Here is a 20433-nt window from a genome sequence, read left to right on the forward strand (position 1 = left end):
TAATGAATTATCAACAATTTTGTTCCCAATTCTTTCCTACTTGTACGCTTTCGGTTAATGGCAGACAAAATCTTTAGTCGCCAAGAGCTCTTAGTCGCTAGCAGCTAATATTAACCGGCCAAATTGTTCCAGCCCTAGTTTTTGCAAGACATTGGTTTATAAACCAATAAATACAAAGCCGTGCAGACGATATAAACGATGTTTTGTAATAAACAGCAGACCAGCATACATACGAGTGAGTTATATGAACCCAACTATGCAAATATTGAAGGACTCGCTTAATACAGGGACCGATATATTTCGGTCCAACACCCGACGCCACACAACTAGACCTGGATCGACATAGTTAACCATTATACGACCAAAAAATTTGTTTTATTTATTTGCGCATAAGCTACTTGTTTTATGCTAAGTTCATCAATCAACACTGACGTCAAAAGAACGTAAACTGTGTTACAGTTTGAAAGGAAGTCACACAACAGTAGCTCTTTTCACGACGAATCCCAATGAAAGAGTCACACCTGAGTGTTGGTGAGAACTTATATTTAAAAACTGCACACACCAGAGGCATCGACTTAACGCTAAAATTAGAAAAGAAAAGATCACTGTAAAAGCATGGAGTAGAGACAACGCCCTGTCACCAACACTCACTAACCGAACTGCTCCATGTACTTTGAACATTTTAGGAAGAAACTGGACGGGGAATTTTGTAATTAGCGGAGGAAGCGGCGGCACCACTGGTGCGCACAACAAATGTGACAAGAACAAATTTCAACATTGTTAAACCCCAATACTGTAAAAGTTAAAGCAAACACGACACCTACACGCGGCAAAATAAACCAATCATAATAATGCAAAGCTCCAGGATAACAAACGCAAACGCAAAAAAGCAATCTATATTAAATAAACAAACCCTTCTTAGGACAGAGAAGAACTAAAACAAACAAACAAATCAATCAATCAATAAACCTAATAATAATATAAATGCGCAAACGATAACCTAAGTCCTAGACGGTTTCAAAATCCAAAATAGTGCTCAAACACAGACTAAATATATAGTAACAAGAATAAATATAGGTAAAGTCACATTTGTTACACATGCAGCAACGCAGGTAACAGCACGCAGAAAAGAACATAATAGTCCTGAAGACTGACATGTGACGACCACGAAATTATTAAGACAGCGCCCAAATGCAAAAAAATGTTCACAAAAAGACGACGCGGCTTCTATTGTAGGTTGTGATTGATGAGATCTATAGTGACAATCGACATTGTTGAGCTCGGTGGCAGAGACGATAAAATGCCAGCTCAGAGGATAAACTATAATAATGTGACCCGGGTTCATTGTCTGGCGGCGTCGGTTTAACCAAGTTACGCAACAAACTAAAACATCAGTCGGAAAATAAAGCTCTAAGCGATCGTTTAGTGTATCTCAAAATATCATTGAAGTACTACAGAACATTGCATTTAAAGGTTAAGAAATATTTGATGATTTAGCAGAATATTTGGTTGCTCTAGTAATCTATTTTACAACTTAATGTTTTTCGTTCACGTAAGATAGACTTTATTACTTTGTTTGTGGAATTTCATTTTTCCTAGCTTTTTTGTCAGTTTGTTGATTTCTGCGGTTCCACGCATCTTTAGTTTGTTAAAAAATATAGGCCTTAAAAGTTCTTTTAAAGTAATCTACTTGTTCACAAGCCGATAAACGTCAATTAGCGTTGAGGTCATTCATACGCAATATCTTATCAAAAACAACAGAAAATGCACTATAGTGAAAAATTTAAATACAAACTCAAATTATTTTTTGCGATGTGCAGTGGCAATTATAGTACTATGTGAAAGTGAACTAAAATATCAGATATACTGAAAGGCTGGAGTCCCGATTGGATGGTATAAGCCTACCCATAAGTAAAGATTGAAAATGTGAGCTTGGAAGCAAAACGTTTGCTTTCGTGAAGCCAATGTATTAGTCATGGTAATATGAGCAGAGCAGATGACGTCTATCTACGTTTATCATTTCAAGAATAAAAATCAGCAAATGCACGAGGAAGTTTTAAAAATTTATAAAGTCTTTGTTTTTGTATTTTGCTTTCACGAGACAATAACAGTGGAGGGGGTAAAAAACCTTTTTGCCTAAATTAGAGTTAAATGAACAAAGCAACTGGCCAGTGGTATTTTTCGGTTTGTGGAGGGCGAGGTGAAGTATGGCGCCACTTACGTTTGGGGGCCCCAAAATTAGGAGAGACGCAGCAATTTATTTTAGTAAATCTGAGGACATGATCCTCCGAAATTTTGAATTTACATGTTGTAGAACGCGTAAAATTTTGCTTTTCTTTTAAAAAACAAACTGCTCAACATTTTCTTGTGCATTTTGTCTCAGTTTTTCGCGGCCTAAAATTGCTCTATCGCGCTCAAGATCTTAAACCCTTCATTTTTTTATAGCTATGGAACGCTAATACCAGGAGAGAACACAACTGTTTTCGTCTTGGCATGATGTTTTAAATCACGTGACCGTTTAAACATCAACTTATATGAAAGTAATTTTATAACAGGAGGGGACAAATTTACACAGAATTTAGATTCACACAACGTTCTATTTACAATTCATACAACTAATTAGCATGAACCAATGAATGACTCCTGTCCTGAAAAACTGCGAATAGTTAACAATAATATTCGTATTCAATGTTTGTTCGTTTAGAGCGCGTATACTCAAACATTGCAGGTGTCTCTCGGAGAAGGGCCTGAGGCGGCCTCCTTGCTGGCTTAACCCTAAAGTTACTACTGCAACTGACATGGAGTTACATTCTTATGCAAGTAAAATCGCTTGCAAACAAATGCGTTTTAATGTTTATGATGGTATTGCATATCCTATCATATCCTGAATTCATATTCTGAATTCCCAACAGGCCTATATAAATCAGTCCAGAACCAGTTATCTGACAACAGATCTACGACTGAAATATTTATCTCTGTAATAAATCGCACTGTCTTCTAGTTCCAGTGTGGAATGGGAACTGTTATGCGATAGAAATTTAATAAACATGTCATTACAAATGTTACTGCGGTTGAAATTGTTTATCTGCAAAAAAGTTTTAAACAATTTAATTCGGAATCATCGACGCTGCCTTCAGCTTCGAGGCTATGAAGCTACTTACTGTATTTGTTACAAACGCAAGAACACTCCATAAAATAGCAAAGAACAGAGAAGGATGGAGAAGGTCATGCAGTGAAAAGGTTTTCACATTATTTCGGAAGCCTGGATCAGGCAAGGAGCTCACAGAAAAAAGAAGCACATTGGGGGATCCACCAGAAAGTAGAAGGAAGTAGATTTCATTCATTTTATTATTTGTCTTCAACGTGGGAAAAGAAAAACTTGTGCTGACGCATGTGGTGGCAAACATATTAGCTAATTAGCAGTTAATGACAATAATTTCTACAAATTGGATGGGCAAATGTGACAAGGCTTTGAGAGCAAAAACGTGCATTACGGAGCAATGAGAGAATGTAAAAGACTCATTATCGTCAGCACGGCAACCAAACCCATAATTTAAACACATTTAGTAGAAAAGGACAGGCAGGACATTGGCAGGACATTGGCAGGACATTAACGTTGTGTCACCGTCAAGATGTAACCGACCTGTGTGTTTGGATGGAAGAAGAAAAAACCCACTAATATGAACTCCATCCATGGCACAGGAGTCCCGTTCAGGTGGCCTGTGCACACGATAAGAATCTTTTACACAAGTCGAAACGCACCAGTTATGAGCGAAAGTAGAAGATGGTTAGCTACGTCACTAACATCCGGCCAGATGGTTTGATCAGTTTGTTTAAAGATGCATGCATCGACAGTGATGTCAGTGCAAGGAAGAGAAGAACATATTTAATGCCCGGTTGGGGCTTGCAGCAAGCGATCTTGAAAATCCATTTTTCATGGTTAAGGCTTCTTTACCAGGGTATGAATGAGTCTTTTTTCAATCCAAAATCTTTCTGTTTCTATTCTAAACATAACATTTAGCCTACAAGGCAGGAGAGAGTACAGCATTCTAATTTTACGACAGTTGTTATTTAGAGAATAATCGACATAGCCTAAGTATAGGCTAGCCCTTACACAAAATCAATTTATATGTCATAGACACACAAAGATCAATAGACAATGGTTAAGGCTTCTTTACCAGGGTATGAATGAGTCTTTTTTCAATCCAAAATCTTTCTGTTTCTATTCTAAACATAATATTTAGCCTACAAGGCAGGAGAGAGTACTGTGTTCTGATTTTGCAACAGCTGTTATTTAGAGAATAATCGACACAAGTAGGCTAGCCCTTACACAAAATCAGTTTATATCATAGACACACAAAGATCAATAGACATTAAAAACATTTGTGTAAAACAGCACACTCACAGCAATGTGAACAAAAGGGAGAAAAAATGCAAGTTAACAAACATCTGAGAATGTGAACGTATACAAGTTTTTATGAGTAAGATCGGACCACAGTGATTACGGAAAGGTGATAAAATTTAAAAAGTGTGTAAGTGCTCATTAAGGACAATTTCATTACAGTGATTTAAAAATAAAGGTAAATTTAAAAGTGCATAAAAATGAAGATAAAGGTGAGTTAGCCGAGTAGCTGCCCATCGGAGCACATGTTCTTAGACTGTCTTTCTAGCAAATATACTTTTAAATTTGTTTCTAAAAAGAGCAGTAGATTAAAATTATCGAATTATGCCATTGTTTTGGTCCACAATATTTTAAAAACTGTTCAGTGACCTGCTTGCTGGAGAAAGGTAAAGTGTAAGATTAGAACTATTTCTAGTTTTTACGTATGGTTTTTCATTAAAAAAGTCTTTATAACAAGAGGATAAATTTTATTGCCTAAATTTATGAATTTAAGTACGTTTTGTTTCAGGTGGAGTTTAATAGTATCAGATTTATGGCTGGGTTTGGTTTTAAACATCATGAAATTGGTTTTGGCCAATTTCAGAGTGAGCCTGTTGCTTATAAATCATTTTTGGTCAGTAACCAATACCTCTACAATTACTTTACTAACTTATTGATATCTTTGCCTTGTTTGACCAGATTAGTGTCATCAGTAAACATAATTGCATTAGTAGTAACCTGAGTAGAGATTAGCGCAGTCGGGATAGCGACGACTCTCTTTTAATTTATGTCGTCACAAGGGGGGCACATAATAAACAATACAATTATAACAAACACTGTTAAAATACATCGTCATAAAATTACTTAAAAATCCGTATACAATAGTTTCTGGGTTGGGCCTAAGCCAGGTCCTTCAACGATTGCATTTGCTGTATGTTACCGTTATGACGTAGCCTATACAAGTTCAAGTCTGTTTCGGTAATTTTCTTCAATTAAACCAGTGCGGCCACCACGTGTCATTGTTGTTCTCTTTATTTCACGACAGCGGTGCTCATTGGCGCGCTTGACAGCGAATGCTTCGAAAACACAGAGACCCGAAATTTCAACTGATTTCACATAAACACAAAGTGTGGGAACCAAAGGTCTTTAAATGGCAAAGCTGTTGCTGTAAGAATCACTAACTGATGCGCTATTAATCATATGTATAGGATATGAAAGTTTAAAAACTTGTAATGTTTAAAACGGATACACGACGTAGCAAAATCTTTATATTCGGTGTCAACATTAGGCCTATACCCTAAACGGAAGGTGTTATTCAGGTACAAGTTCCTCCCCGTGCCCGACAACGTACAATAAAATCTTAAGTTGTTTTTTGCTATCTTATTATTCTTTTATTGCTTAAACGTGCTTAGCTTGAAAAGGAAATATATTTGAATTGCCTAAACGACAACATGCATAGTTTCCAACTTTATTTACGCTGGGATATAGCTTACTTATGTAAAAAAGGTGATTTTGTAACTTTCTGGATTGTCATAAATTCACATTTGCAAAGACTGCTGTTGACTTGCGTTTTTGTAACTTCATTGCAAACAAATAACAAATAACGTTAACGTATAGACATCTTATTTTAGTTAATTAATAACGCTTCCCTTAAACAAGCACACCTACACCAACACCACCAGCATTATCATTCAATGGGCTTTGAATTGCAGTTGTCTCGACCACAACAAACGGTGCCAGAATGAAAAGAAATAAAAGTTTTTGAAGTTGAATTCGATACCATTCATCAATTTTATAAACTGAAGGACATTACAAATAGAAGCACAAAATATCAAAACTCAAACAGGAAAAATAAGACGTCAATTCTTACAATAAGCTTATGTTTTATCTAACTATTCTAACACAATGATACGTACAAAACTTCATAATCAATAGACCCAAGATCAATCCCGAAGGAATCAGTGGAATCGGCCGATGTAACGCAGTTCTGGGCCTTGCACTGCCTTTTATTTGCACAAAATCCAACTTGAATTTCAGCTAAAAAACAAAATGTAAATAATCTTTTACAGAAATTATTGTAAAGCAAAGTGAATGCAAGATTGGAGAAAAGTTGTTAACTGTTTGCGTTAAAAAGTTTCTTTTCTATTAGTCCGAGTCAAATAACATCAAAGAAACTGGTCTTGAAAAAGTTTAAGTCAACAATCAAAAGAAATGAATATGGAAAAGAATATGGCGGAAAGATAATGTGACATTTATAGATTTTCTTGTTTTAAACAATTTTTTACTTTGCCAAATCCCTGAAATTATAACATTGACTCTTGTCCGTAGACATCTTTGCGTTTCCGGGCAGTCGGTCTTGTGCCAATTCATATAATTAAGGATTGATACTTCGTAGACAAAATTGCACTGTAAGCCATTGGCTACCGTATTAAGGCAAAACCAAGAGACATGAAAGACTAGCATACTACTTTGCATGTTGGACCAATGTATACTTCAATCTGTTTAAAATTGAAGCAAATCTATAAAAAAATTTCCAAGTAAATGTTTTAGCGCTGATTGCAAAACTATTTTCCAATTTAAGTTTCTTTGAAAATCTAAAATCGTGCCAATCCTTTAATCTAAATGTTATTTCGGCGTATCGGAATCAAAATCTTCACAAACTTTTTAAACTTCACATCCATATACCAAGACTTTTATTTCTTGATAAATGGGCTAAATCACGCACTAGATTCATTTTATGAAACATTCCGAATTCCTCAATTGTCTTTCGGCTAAACCTAACCTATAATCATCAAAATTACCTGTTTTAGGCAACTTTCTGTTGCCAATTTCCGTCTCATCCTAAACGTATATCTTTTTCAACAGCAGAATGAAAGGTTGCTGGCAGAAAAACTAATCACGAAGTTGGAATTTCGATCACATCATGTGCATTGAATCGCCGCCATCTCGCCTCACGAAAGCGGAAATCTGTGACTGTTTATGTTTTGCTCAAATTTTGTCACCAACGTTTTCGCTCAACGTGTAAAAACGCATGAAACGACTCATTTCATTAATGATTGGTTTCATTTACTGATACTACTATAAGATATTTATAGTTAAATCTAAGTTTCTGACGTCGCAACGTTATGTGAGTTCATGACATTGAATGAATTCTTAAAAACATTTTGCTTCCCTAGATCCAAAGAAGTGACAATGAACATGTAGTTTCAGACAATTTATGTAAAACACGTTTCACCTCATTTTTACATTTTCTGTACACTTCTGTATCTTAATAACACTTTATAAATTATACTTTTGCTATTATAGTATACTATATATATTATACTTGCTAATTTCGCTTGCTATTTCAACATTATTTTTGTAAACTATAGCCATTAATTATATAGATCGTACCCTATCCTAACCAGGCTCGCGAGTTTACTAAAAAACTAGGTGTGGCCGACCCCGCACACACATTTTCAATCGTTAATTACTAGAAAACTGTACGTCGTAAACTGATGAGATTTTTACAGGTTAGTAGAAACATCAACTGGCTTCCTGTATACAACATCATTGTAAAACTAAAGAAAGTGAATTTAGTGTAAATTAGGTATTTCTAAAAGTGACACATTTCTAGAAATTCTTCTTGTTACGCCGCGCCCCCGCTGTGCGGAAAACCAGCTGACCGCGAGAAGAGAACGAAAGAGAATAGTTAGTCGAGTTATTGGTGCGTAAATGAGTAATACGCTTCAATGCGTAGAGCAGAGCAAAGCAGAGGAAAATCATGAACATATCGCAATATCTCAAAAATTACAAAATCCAACTTTATCAAACAAACATGGACAGATAGCTGAACATTTTTTAGGAAAAGTCACCAAATTTCAAGTTTCTACAGCAAACAATGCAACTGTACGCCACGTTTTGCTATGACTGTGTGTGGGAGAAGCCAAGCCTAGTTAGAATAAGGTTAACCCAAACACAATTTTAACTTAATCCCATCAAAACATGTTAAACATGTTCAACATGTTCCTTATCGTGCTATAGCAGTAACTATAACGGATAGCATCAAACCATCGTAGTTGTCAAAGTTTAACCATAAGGCAGTAAGCATGTGTATGACTAATTTCCCTGACAAGCGCTTTGAAAATGATTGCTATATGATGAAAAAATGAATTTATAATTCCAAGATATTATTATTGTCGTAATTATTGATCGCTTTTTGCCTAGATCGGAGTTTGCATGATTTAATATTGAGCAAATCCAGTAATTGTGCTATACAATCTAGATCTCGACACCAACGCCCAACATTATTACCATATATGGCCACAAGGAACCGGGTTTCCGTCTGGGATGGGTGTTTTTTTTCGGTGGGTTTTATTTTCCCATCCATTGATGTACAGCATTGGACCTACAAAGCATCAGCAATCTGTGGTTTGAACATATCACTTGCTTGTCTGCTGTAATCTGGATAACCTGACTTTAAATGTGGAACTTTTAGCTTTTGTACTTTTGTGTTTTGTGGCCGTGCTAGTTGTCATCAGCAAGTTGACACCACCATTATTTTCCTGCAAATTTTAAGAAGTCTTGGCTATGTCGCTTATTCCCGTAAATTTGCGCATGTTATTTGCAGCTAGCACTGCTTTTTCGTCCCTACCGCGCCAATGACGAAAAATAAAATGACTAATTGGATATTAACTTCTGATGCTAATGTGCAGTAGAAATGAGTTTATAGAAACAACTAAAAATACAAGTGTTGTTGGACTTACTGGGCTATATGTTATTAACATTGAAGTTGTAAGCCAGACCGGACTCTTCTGTTCAATTTCTAGCATAAGTTTGAAAACAATTCGGACCGAATTTCTACTTACACTTCACCACATTTGTAATTACACTTTCTACACACGAACATGCATGTGAGCATGGGTTCAAATTTGAATACAAAACGTCATTTTGTAAAAAGATAACATGAATAGACGACTTAAACTCAGTAAATTTGGGGTTTCGAAAAACTTTAAGCTGATAAGCGTTGTCACTTGGGCCTCGACTATGAGATCGTTTTCTTTCCAACCGTGTCAGATACAAACGTAACCGTCAGATACAAAACTTTATGAACTGTTGGACATTAGGCCTGGCAGGATGACACTCGACAAAGATTGAAAGGAATGCGTCCGAACAAACACTCCGCAAATAAGCGCATCCAGCAGTTCCGCATCCGCATCCGCATCCGCATCCGCATCCGCATCCGCATCCGCATCAGGTAAACCACCACCGATATGATAGATCGTATAATTCGGCTGAAGTTCATTTCACAGAATACATTAAGAACTTAAGTTAAGTTAACTTAAAATAAAAACCTGCAGCGAAAACTTCTTCAAAGGAACAAAATGAAAATTGATGATTAGTCTGCGATGGTGTTTGCAAGATTTTTGTTAAAATGAGTAGAAATATGCTGAGTCCCTAAAACTTTCCAAAACTTTTAATTATTATAGCACCAGCAAAATAAGTAAAACCCATAAACTTTTCACCAACATATCTATGAGCGGTAAAACAAATGTTTTAAGCAAATTATGCCAAATATAAAATGATATATTTTCTTTACACAGAGCCAGATTATAGTTCAGACTACAATCCGACAAAGCACATAAAATAATCGACAAACAAACAAACGTTTACTTTAAAGAAACGCGAAAATAAGAAAACATTTTATTGAATGTATTTACCGTACAAACAACAACAAAATAGTACGCGAAACATTTTATGATTTTCATGAATCACTGAGCATGCGGTCGTCCAAGTCATGTGGCATTTATAATAACACCCTCAGGCAAGTAGTCGTGATCAATGCTGGCATAGTAGTAAGTAAGTCTCCACAAATCTACATCAACTGAACTTAGGTAACCACCAGGACAGTTGTGATTGCCACGGCCTTGATAGGCAGAGAATCACAACAATATTGCTAAAGATATTATTCGCTTGCAAAATATTGTCGCCTGTAATAATTTTTAAAAATATTGGATAATTAATCAAAAATTTTTAATAAAAACCTTAAAATATCTTAAAATACTTTACTATAATAACATATAAAGTCGAAAATGTTTAATACTTTACCACAAGCTTGTTAAAAGCACAACTGCAATAAAAACACGATTTTATTAAAATGACTAGTTTCAACCATACTTTTGTCCTGCGCCAGTGAAATGTTCAAATAAATTTGTGAAAATCAAATGGTCGACTGTATATAAAGGTTTCGTTCAAAAGTGGGTGCAAATGACAAAATCTCCAAATCGGAAGGTGCGTGTGTGTCAACTGATACCACGATGATGATACCATCAGGTACTCTGAGAATCATCAGCGGAGAAAAAATGCGTTGCCTCAAGCAATTAACTTCTCTTATGCGTAGCTGGTTGTTGTGTAAAATTTATGTGATCTCCAGATCGGAAGGTGCGTGTTAGATAAAGTTGCTATTACATGGCCGGTTAAAACCAAGAAGCGATCCATAATTGTTTCTAGCTGTTAAACTTTCTCACCTGGTGTCGGTTCCATCCATTGCTATGATATTTAGCTCTTTATAACACAACTTTTGAATATAACAAAACGCGATGAAAGCTTATCTTTGACTCAATTACCTCCATCCTTAAAACACTTGCAATGTTGACTGTGATTTTGCACCGAATTTGTGAGCGTTTTTATAACCCATGCCCCAGAGTACAATGAAATAATGAAATGACAACAGAAAAGAAATGTGTCGATAATTACAATGCACTGGGCAACTGCGTCAAAATCAATGACTTTGAGTTCAGTGAAACGGCTCACACGAACTTCTATGATTTTCCAGCTGCTACTCTTGCAGACATTTAGCATAACTTGTGCGGACCAATAAAAAGAATAATGTGAGTCGACGACGATCAATACATATCAGGTAACAATCATGTCACAATCATGTCACAATCGTGTTACAATGAATGAATCATCTTAATTGTTACTTTGGAAAATGTTCTGGAAAATGCTAATTTGGGTTGAACTACTGCATACCTCATATTCAGCGTCATGCGCTCTGTTACTGACGCAAATGCAGTTCATGTGGTAAAGTAAAAAATTCAAATTTTTTATTGTCATCGCTTGCGGTGAAAAGAGTTCTGTCATAAACAAGCTTCTTGTGACGTCAGTGATCTTATTAAAATGTTCTCCGGCACAAAAATAAATTAATATCGTCGCTTTCTAACGCTTCTTGACTTACAAGCTTTCTTAATACTTACGCTTCTTTTTAAACGCTTGAGCTTTGGTTGTGTTTGTGCAAAACATGTTTTTCGTCAAGAAAAGAATTTCGTGGAAATAACTTTTAAATTTTTGTACAAAGTTTCCAAGCCTATATGACGTCAACGTAGAAGCGAAGTTGGTTATAAAAAGAGCAACGATTTGGTGGGATTTCATATCATCAACTTCAACGGAAGATCTTCACAGTCAACCATGAGAGGAGTTACTTTTCTGTTATCATTGGCTTGTTACGTCATCATGACCTACTCGCAACAATGTCGTCAGGTCCTTACCACTGTCTGTGATCATGACGTTGTCAATTCAAGCATGCAGAAAGGAGACAAAGGTGATGTCGGTAGATCCGGAAAATCCGGAATTCCGGGAGTTCAGGGAGATCCAGGAGCCAAAGGAGAACCCGGAGGAGTTGGACAGGAGGGGATGCAAGGAGAATCGTGCGCTCTGGGGTCGCTAGGAACCGACATAATAACAAGACTTGCAAGTAAGTTGATGTGAGATGAAGAATACTTTGTTGGTTGTCACTTTTTCAAGAAATTTTGTTTCCAGAGTTAGAAGAGTTTCTCATTCCTCGGTCATGTGTTTGGTCACTACGCGACGGTCCACAACGTTTGACGAGTGGTGTTGAAGTTTACTGCGAGGATGGATGGACCGTGAGTGAAAGTCTAACCACAGTTATAAGTGGAATAGCTTACTAATTATATTGAACTTACAGTAATATTGAAAGATATAAAAGTATCTATAGAAGTATATACACTTACTGTATAGTATTGGAGCGGTAGTTATCAAGTTGTGTGGACTTCAAGGTGGCAATGCGCTGTGTGCTATTCATTTGCATTGTAGCAAGAATGTAAGAAAACACAAACGACAATGAATTTGTTTCCACAAGCATTCGCGCTTTTTTAAATGTGCCTTTTCCACTTTTCTGAAACTTAATTTCCAAAACGTTGAATGAAGTTTGTTTGCCAACTTGCGGTTGATTCGAAAACGCTTAACGACAAACTCAAACAATTGGATTGAAAACTGTTTAATATAACCGTGTGTATTTGTAAGTTTAATGCAACTATCCGCAACAATGGAACAATGATTGCTGTGGGAGTGTTAGTCGTGTGCGGTTGTGCAGATCCCATCATAAGCTCACATTGGGTCACATGCCACGATACATAAAAATGGCTGTACGCTAATTATTACTGTGTTGCATGCCAACATTAATGTTGTATCTAATTCGCTTCGTTTATGCAGCATGCGAAACAATTGCATTGAACTGCATAAGTCGCTTGCTGTGAAAACGAGCGAAATTCAACCAGCGCCACGTAAACCTGATTTATTTCACCCAAATCACCTGCAGCAAACAGCTACCTATAATATGCCTTTAAACTTTTCTTAACTTGAAAATTTTAGCAAAAATATGAACATACCACTGCAATAAGATCTCCAACTTGACAAGATATATTTTGCGTATTGTAAGCGAAGAATAAATATTGCCGTACTTCTTCTATTATGACGTAATAAACTGAAGATTATTTAAACATATAAATTAAACGTGTTACACTTGTGCTAAAATGTAAACTCAAATTATTAACAGATTTTTCAAAGAAGAATTGACGGAAGTGTTGATTTCGGGCGACGATTGGACGACTACACGAACGGTTTTGGCCAGATTGATGGGGATTTTGGCTTGGTAAGTAGAAGTTTGTTCAACTTAAAGTATTTTATTTTGATGTTTTTTGTTCTTATTATTCGTGCTTCATTATTTACAAGACTCAACAACATCCACGAGATGACGCGTGGAGGAGGATGCAGACTCAAGATAGAGCTGTGGGATTTCGATGGAAACCAACGTCACGCCAATTATAGGTCATAAGATGATTGTTGTGACATAAATAACGTAAAAGTTAAAATTCATAGCTTTATTAATCAACGTAAAACTCTGTTGATTAAATTACAACTTAACTGTCTGGATTCGAAATGTTTAAAGCAAGTTGTTGTTTTTGCAGCTCGTTTTCGATCGAATCTGCTGAAAATTTATATCGGATTCGTGTTTCCGTATACAGCGGAAATGCAGGGGACAGTTTAACATCTAACAATGGTTACCCATTCTCGACGGAAGATAGCGACAACGATTCCTGGCCGTACGTCATCTTATGTTCAGGAACAATTAGCCTATGTTCAACTTAATAAACATTAAGGGCCTCAACCTCAGTAGGATTTTCAGTTATATCCTGCCAGTAACGTATAAGATAGAATATAAATAGATGCAACAAATTAATTTTAATCTTTCATGTTTTAATTTATTAGTGATGGAAGTTGTGCAACTTACTATGGAGGATCTCAGGGATGGTGGTTTTGACGCTGCGGCCATTCATTCCTCAATGGAGTCTGGATGCGTCAATCAAGTGGATATAAGCATGGAATTATTTGGGAGCATTGGAAGGGATGGCATGAACCTCTTAAAGAAACTAAAATGAAACTTCGTTGCGACTGAATGAAATCCACGAGTTGATTTTAACCAACCAAGTAAAGATTGATCTGTATTCAGACCGGCATTGCGGCAAACTGTGACTATAAGTTGCCACGTCTTTTACGTCATAATATATACATTCTTTCAATGTGTTACACAGCACGTCAATATGCGGTTGTTATGTAACGTTTGTTCCGGGCATTGTGACGTAAAAAATCGCATGAGTCAGAGTAAGTTTTTCATTTAAAAATCTTAGAGTTTGCCGTCGTATTCAGGTAAAACTTAAAGATACAAAATTAACTAACAAATAACAAAACAAACCTTGAAAAGTTTGTAAGAAGACAAACTCTGAGTCTTACGAAATTTTTACGTCACAATGCCGGTACAAATTTGGCACCACACCGTCATTCAATTATACGCTCCACGTGTATATATTCGCGTTGTTTTTACTAGGGCTGGGAATTTAGCTGATTTTCTTTTACCGTTAGCCACCATAGTCGCTAATTGTCATGTCACATTGTCAATCGCATGCAAAACTGCTATATTATTGATAAATGTGATTAAAAGGCTTTTATTAGCTACTTATGTTATGCTAGCCCACAAATTTGTTGTTCCAGCATTAAAATGATTAACAGAGTAATATTTTCCTCTGAATTAATGATTTATCAAAATTTTGCTCGAAATTCTTTGCAACATGTACAAAGCAAAAGATTGAAGTAAAGATTGAAAGTGCGAGCTTGGAAGCAAAACGTTTGCTTTGGTGAAGCCAATGTATAAGACATGGTCAAATAAGCAGAGCAGATGACGTCTATCTACGTTTATCATTTCAAGAATAAAACATCAGCAAATGCACGAGGAAGTTTTAAAAGCTTTACCAAATTTTTGCGTGTTGTATTTTGCTTTCACGAAACAATAACAGAGACGAGTTATATATCTATAGAGTTGTGTGTATGGTATCTATCTATGGGTAGATATCTATCTACGTTCCACTTCCACGTGTATATATTCGCGTTGTTTTTACTAGGGTTGGGAATTTAGCCGATTGTCTTTAGCCGTTAGCCACCATAGTCGCTAATTGTCATGTCACATTGCTAAATACAAGATTGCTATGAAACATGGGAGTGCAGTTTTAAATTTTCAAATGTGAAGTGCGTAGGCCTAGTTTAGATGGCCAGCATTAATTAGTCTACGTTAGTGAGGCTTAACAGACCGGCCTACTGCCAGCTTGTTGCATGTTTTTGAAAATGTTGACAATTAGGCAACAAACGATTAACAAGTCGCAGGAATATGGAAGGAATACCATTATTAGTCCCAACATATTATACTCACAAGCAATTTATAGAAATGCTGCCACACGTTCTTATTACAAATATTACAACACTTGCCCTATAGCGGACGCGGATTTCAGGAATTTCTTGGTGGTTTTGCAGCCATGCAAGAAGTATTCGCTCATCACTTACAATAAGACAAAAGTCACATTATACAACTGATGGAATGACGTCAAATACGTTTTTGTATTGAGATGTGATACCCAAGAAAAGCAACTTGCGTAGCGCACCATGCTCTCGAGCTTACACAACAAAGGTCGAAATGTCGTAAATCTTTGAGGCATTATTTTCGAGCGCACCACCTCACCAAGCGTGGAAAATCTCTTGAAGACTTGAAAACCTTTGTGAACGTCATTAGGACATTGTTCAAAGGTTCAGGCACAGCTTTCATAGAATAAATACATTTGCTACAACCTATGCCGACTTTTGTGCTTAACCTCGGAATTTTTGAAATTGCACTGACGTATTTGCCTACGTTCTGAAAAATGCTTTCTACTACTGTTATAACGCCAGCAATGTTAACCCTAACAACGTGCCAATGGTGGTCGTCATCGTTACCTTCCAATAGCAAGATACTTTTGCAAAGTTTTCTGCTATGGAGTCCGCCTAGTTCTAAAACATTGTGCAATGGTTGAACCCAAATGCAAGCAGGTTGACAAGAGTAAATCGTAAAAAGATAAATCTAGAAGTTGTCGCAGTTTTTACAAGACATTGGTTTATAAACCGCTCAATACAAAGCGGTGTTGTCGATAAAAACGATGATTTGTTATAAACAGCAGACCAGCATACATACGAGTGAGTTATATGAAGACAAATATGTAAGTAGAGGTCGCTTAATACAGGGACCGGTGTATTTCGGTCCTAAACCCGATGCCACGTACCTATAGACCTGGATCGACACGATTAGCCAACAAAGGACCAACAAACTTGTTTGAGTAATTTGCGCATAAGCTGCTTGTCTTATGCCAAGTTTATCAATCAACGCTGACGTCACAGGAAAGTAAACTGTGTTAGAGCTTGACAGAAAGTCACACAGCATAAAGCAAACACGCAAAAGACATGTGTTACGTAAAACGCAGATGTTTAGCCAGGTCAGTAGCTCCTTTCACGACGAACCACAGTGAAAGAGTCACACCTGAGTGTTGGTGAGAACTTATATTTAAAAACTGCACACAACAGAGGCATCGACTTAACGCTAAAATTAGAAGAGAAAAAATCACTGTAAGAGCATGGAGTAGAGACAACGCCCGGTCACCAACACTCACTAACCGAACTATTCCATGTACTCTGAACATATTAGGAGGAAACTGGACGGGAAATTTTGTAATTAACAGGACTAGCGGCGACACCACTGGTGAGCACAACAAATGCAACAAGAACACATTTCAACGCTGTTAAACCCCAATACTGTAAAAATTAAAACAAACACGACACCTACCGGCGGCAAAAAAAACCAATCATAATAATGCAAAGCTCCAAGACAACAAATACAAACGCAAAACAAGCAAATTTATATTCACAAAACAAACCCTTTTGAGTACAGAGAAGAACTAAAATCAAGAAACAAACCAAGATATCGATAAACCAAATAACACAAATGCACAAACGATAACCCAAACTCCAAAATGGTGCTCAAACACAGATTAAATATAGTAACAATAATTCACTGGTCAACAAAATTTTTGTTGCATTTCTACCAACACTTGTTCTTACCTAATTTGGGGGCGCTGAATCCGAATCTGACCTTAGTTTTTTTCTGCAAGGTCTAGATTTTTTGCAAATTGCGATTTTTTATTTTTTATTTACTCAATTCAAATTTTCTGAAAATTACATGATTTGTCAAATGACGTTCTTGCATATAGTCGAATAACCAACCTCAAAACAAAAATAGGTTCCCAGAAATTATTGTGTTACCACTAGCATTTGTATTTACAGACAATTAGGCACCAAATGTTTGAAAAAATGTAACAAAGAACATTTTTGCTGGTAAAATACATGTAATAAGCGAGTTTTTTTTTGCAAAATGACATTAAAAAGAATGATGGCAATCCAATAACTTCTGAGTTTGTACGTTTTTTGAGTTTGCTGCTTTAATTTTTTCATTTGCATAAAGCAGGGAAAGTGTAAAGAAGATGATGAAAGGAAAGGACTCGTTGTCAGGATTTAGAACTTTAACAAACTGTGTTATGAGACCTAGTTTGATGTGCAAGGGCGGAAAAACAATTTTGTCTCTGCTTACGATTGGGTTGTGTGTTACATTAGGCATGCCAACTTGAAATGTTTCACGTAAGGGCCGCTCCTTCTGTGTCCAATGTTTTTCACGTGCTCTGCTGTCCCACATGCATAGATAACATAGAAATTTAGTGTATCCTTTTTGCTGACCTAGGAGAAAACTAACCATTTTGAGGTTAACACAAATGATCCAGTTGTGCTCATGTTATCTGAGCAAATCCATAACAATTCTGATGTCATCATGCCGTTTCTTTAAGACAGTGGAGTGACCAACTGGAACAGCTTCATAAACATTTCCATTGTGTAAAAGGACACACTTGATGCTGCGCTTGGAACTGTCCAAAAACAATCGCCATTGTTCTGTATCATACGAGGAGATACCCAGTTGTTCGAGAAGACCATGTATATCGTTACAATATACCAGCATATTTTCCTCTGAAAAATAGGGAAGAAAGAGTTCTTCTCTTTTTCGAAAAAAGGAAACCTTTACAGATTATTCTAGAACCTGCTTTTCCTTGAGTCTGGAGACTAAGAGCTGAGCCTCTTGCTTGGAAAAATCTAAATCACGTACTAAGTCATTCAGTTTTGATTGATTAAACTGCTGAACAGCTACTCTGGTTTCACCAGAAGAGTGTTCAGATTCTGTATCTGTTCTTTTATACTCCATTTCCATAACCTCTTCCCTTTCCGATTCAGTTTCTTCATCTTCAGAAAATGTAAAACCACTAAAGACTGGAGGAGGGAATCTATCAGAGTGCGGAACAGGTCGTATAGCTGATGGTATACTTGGATAAGAAAGCATTAGTCGGCTCTTCCTGCCAACACCTTTCATATTTACCATGCAAAAGTAGCAGTCAGTCGTGTGATCTTGGGGTTCATCACGCCACACCATTGGAATGCAAAAAGGCAGACTCTTCCGCTTTCCTTTTGTTCAGTCTCTGAGCATTTGTTCGCAATTATGGCACACAATATGTGGAGACCATTTCTTATCTTGATCGCCAAGATGGATGCCAAAGTAAGCTCTGTAGGCAGGCTTCACGAACGATGTTATATTTCATCTTTGACGAAAAAAGCGTGTACACAACACTGATATAACAAAATGAATCAGGTTTATTTTTGCATTTACGAGTGTAAAATAGAGCTTATAACCTATCCTACAGCATCTGTCCGCAATACCTCACTATAATCAAACTGCTTAGCTTCTTCAAACGCCCTTAAACAGCAATAGGCTACAACTTAAAAGAGCTGAAAGCTTCTATCTGAAACACTGGTACTGTACCATACAGACAGCGCACACTAAATATGAGCCAGAAACGAAAAAATTTGAATTTTCGATTGCATAAAAACTAGAGCATGCATAAAGAAACTGATTGCAGATTTGAAATCAGCATCCCAAGATTGTGTAGAATCAGTTAAAAAATCTCATGCAACAAAAAAAAAAAAAAAATTTGTTGACCAGTGTAATAATTGTACTGTATAGTCAAATTTTTTACACATGCAGCAACGGAAGTGGAAACACGCAGAAAAGAACATGATAGTCCTAAGGATTGACATGTGACGACCACGTAATGAATAAGATGGCGCCCAAATGCAACCAATCAGCGTCGAGGAAGAAAGATCATGGATGCGAAGGAAAAATTAAATGGTTTTAACGCTTAACCTTTGCTCATATTAAACGTAGAGTTTTGACAAAACTTCCCGGAATTCCACCCAACTTGTTACAAAAGAGTTTTGTGAGTGTATATGACACGGCTTCTATTGTAGGTTGCGATTAATGAAGTCTATAGGCCTAGTGACCATCGACATAGTTGGGCTCGGTAGAAAAACGCCAGGACAAAAAATAAGCTATAATGTGACCCGGGTTCATAAGTAAAGCCTACCCATAAGTGAAGATTGAAAGTATGAGCTTGGAAGCAAAACGTCTGCTTTCGTGAAGCCAATGTATAAGACATGGTCAAATAAGCAGAGCAGATGACGTCTATCTACGTTTATCATTTCAAGAATAAACATCAGCAAATTCACGAAAAAGTTTTAAAAAATTCACAAAGTCTTTGTGTGTTGTATTTTGTTTTTACGAGACAATAACAGTGAGGGGGCAAAAACCTTTTTGCCCAAACTAAGGTTAAATGAAGAAAGCAACTGGCCAGTGGTATCTCTCGGTTTGGGGAGGGCCAGGTGAAGTATGGCGCCACTTACGTTTGGGGGCCCCAAAATTAGGAGAGACGCAGCAATTTATTCTAGTTATTCTGAGGACATGATCCTCCGAAAGTTTTGAATTTACATTTTGTAGAAACGCGTAAATATTTATTTTCTGTCTAAAAACAAATTGCTCAACATATTCTTGTTGATTTTTTCTCAGTTTGTCGCTGCCTAAAATGTCTGTAGTGGTAGTAGTTTGTTTGTTGGTTGGTTTCTTGGTTGTTAGTTAGTTTGGCGCTCTAGATCTGACACCCTTCATTTCTTTATAGCTATGGAACACTAGTACCAGCAGAGAACACAACTGTTTTCGTCTTGGCATGATGTTTTAAATCACGTGACCGTTTAAGCATCAACTTATATGAAAGTAGTTTTATAACAGGAGGGGACAAATTTACACAGAATTTCGTTCACACATATTTCTATATACATTTCATACAGCTAATTAGCATGAACCAATGAATGACTCCTGTACTGAAATACTGCAAATAGTTAACAATAATAATCGTTTTCAACGTTTGTTCGTTTAGAATGCGTATACTCAAACATGGGATGTCTCTCGGAGGAGGGCCCGAGGCGGCCTCCTT

The 20433-nt window shown here is 36.7% G+C and overlaps 1 protein-coding gene and 2 long non-coding RNA genes across 4 annotated transcripts in view; 2 read left to right on the plus strand and 1 right to left on the minus strand.

Moving 5' to 3' along the window:
• LOC143450625 (uncharacterized) overlaps positions 1 to 20433 on the plus strand; it is a 47222-nt gene that overhangs the window by 14999 nt on the left and 11790 nt on the right. Inside the window, exon 3 of one of the 2 annotated variants that reach the window (XR_013114738.1) lies at positions 8588 to 8600. The exons of the other annotated variant lie outside the window; for it this stretch is intronic. This is a non-coding gene — a long non-coding RNA (uncharacterized LOC143450625). Of the gene's footprint in view, positions 1 to 8587; positions 8601 to 20433 lie in introns of those variants that run through there. 2 annotated transcript variants of the gene reach the window in all.
• LOC143450626 (uncharacterized) overlaps positions 1 to 20433 on the minus strand; it is a 46161-nt gene that overhangs the window by 6843 nt on the left and 18885 nt on the right. The gene's annotated exons all lie outside the window — the stretch shown is intronic.
• Positions 11828 to 12327, plus strand: LOC143448504 (uncharacterized). Its single transcript, XM_076948281.1, has 2 exons — positions 11828 to 12113; positions 12179 to 12327. The coding sequence occupies exons 1-2, from the start codon at positions 11828 to 11830 to the stop codon at positions 12325 to 12327; spliced, it is 435 nt and encodes a 144-aa protein (XP_076804396.1).

The sequence above is a fragment of the Clavelina lepadiformis genome, chromosome 3 (genome assembly GCF_947623445.1).
Source record: "Clavelina lepadiformis chromosome 3, kaClaLepa1.1, whole genome shotgun sequence".
In the NCBI taxonomy this organism is placed as follows: domain Eukaryota; kingdom Metazoa; phylum Chordata; class Ascidiacea; order Aplousobranchia; family Clavelinidae; genus Clavelina; species Clavelina lepadiformis.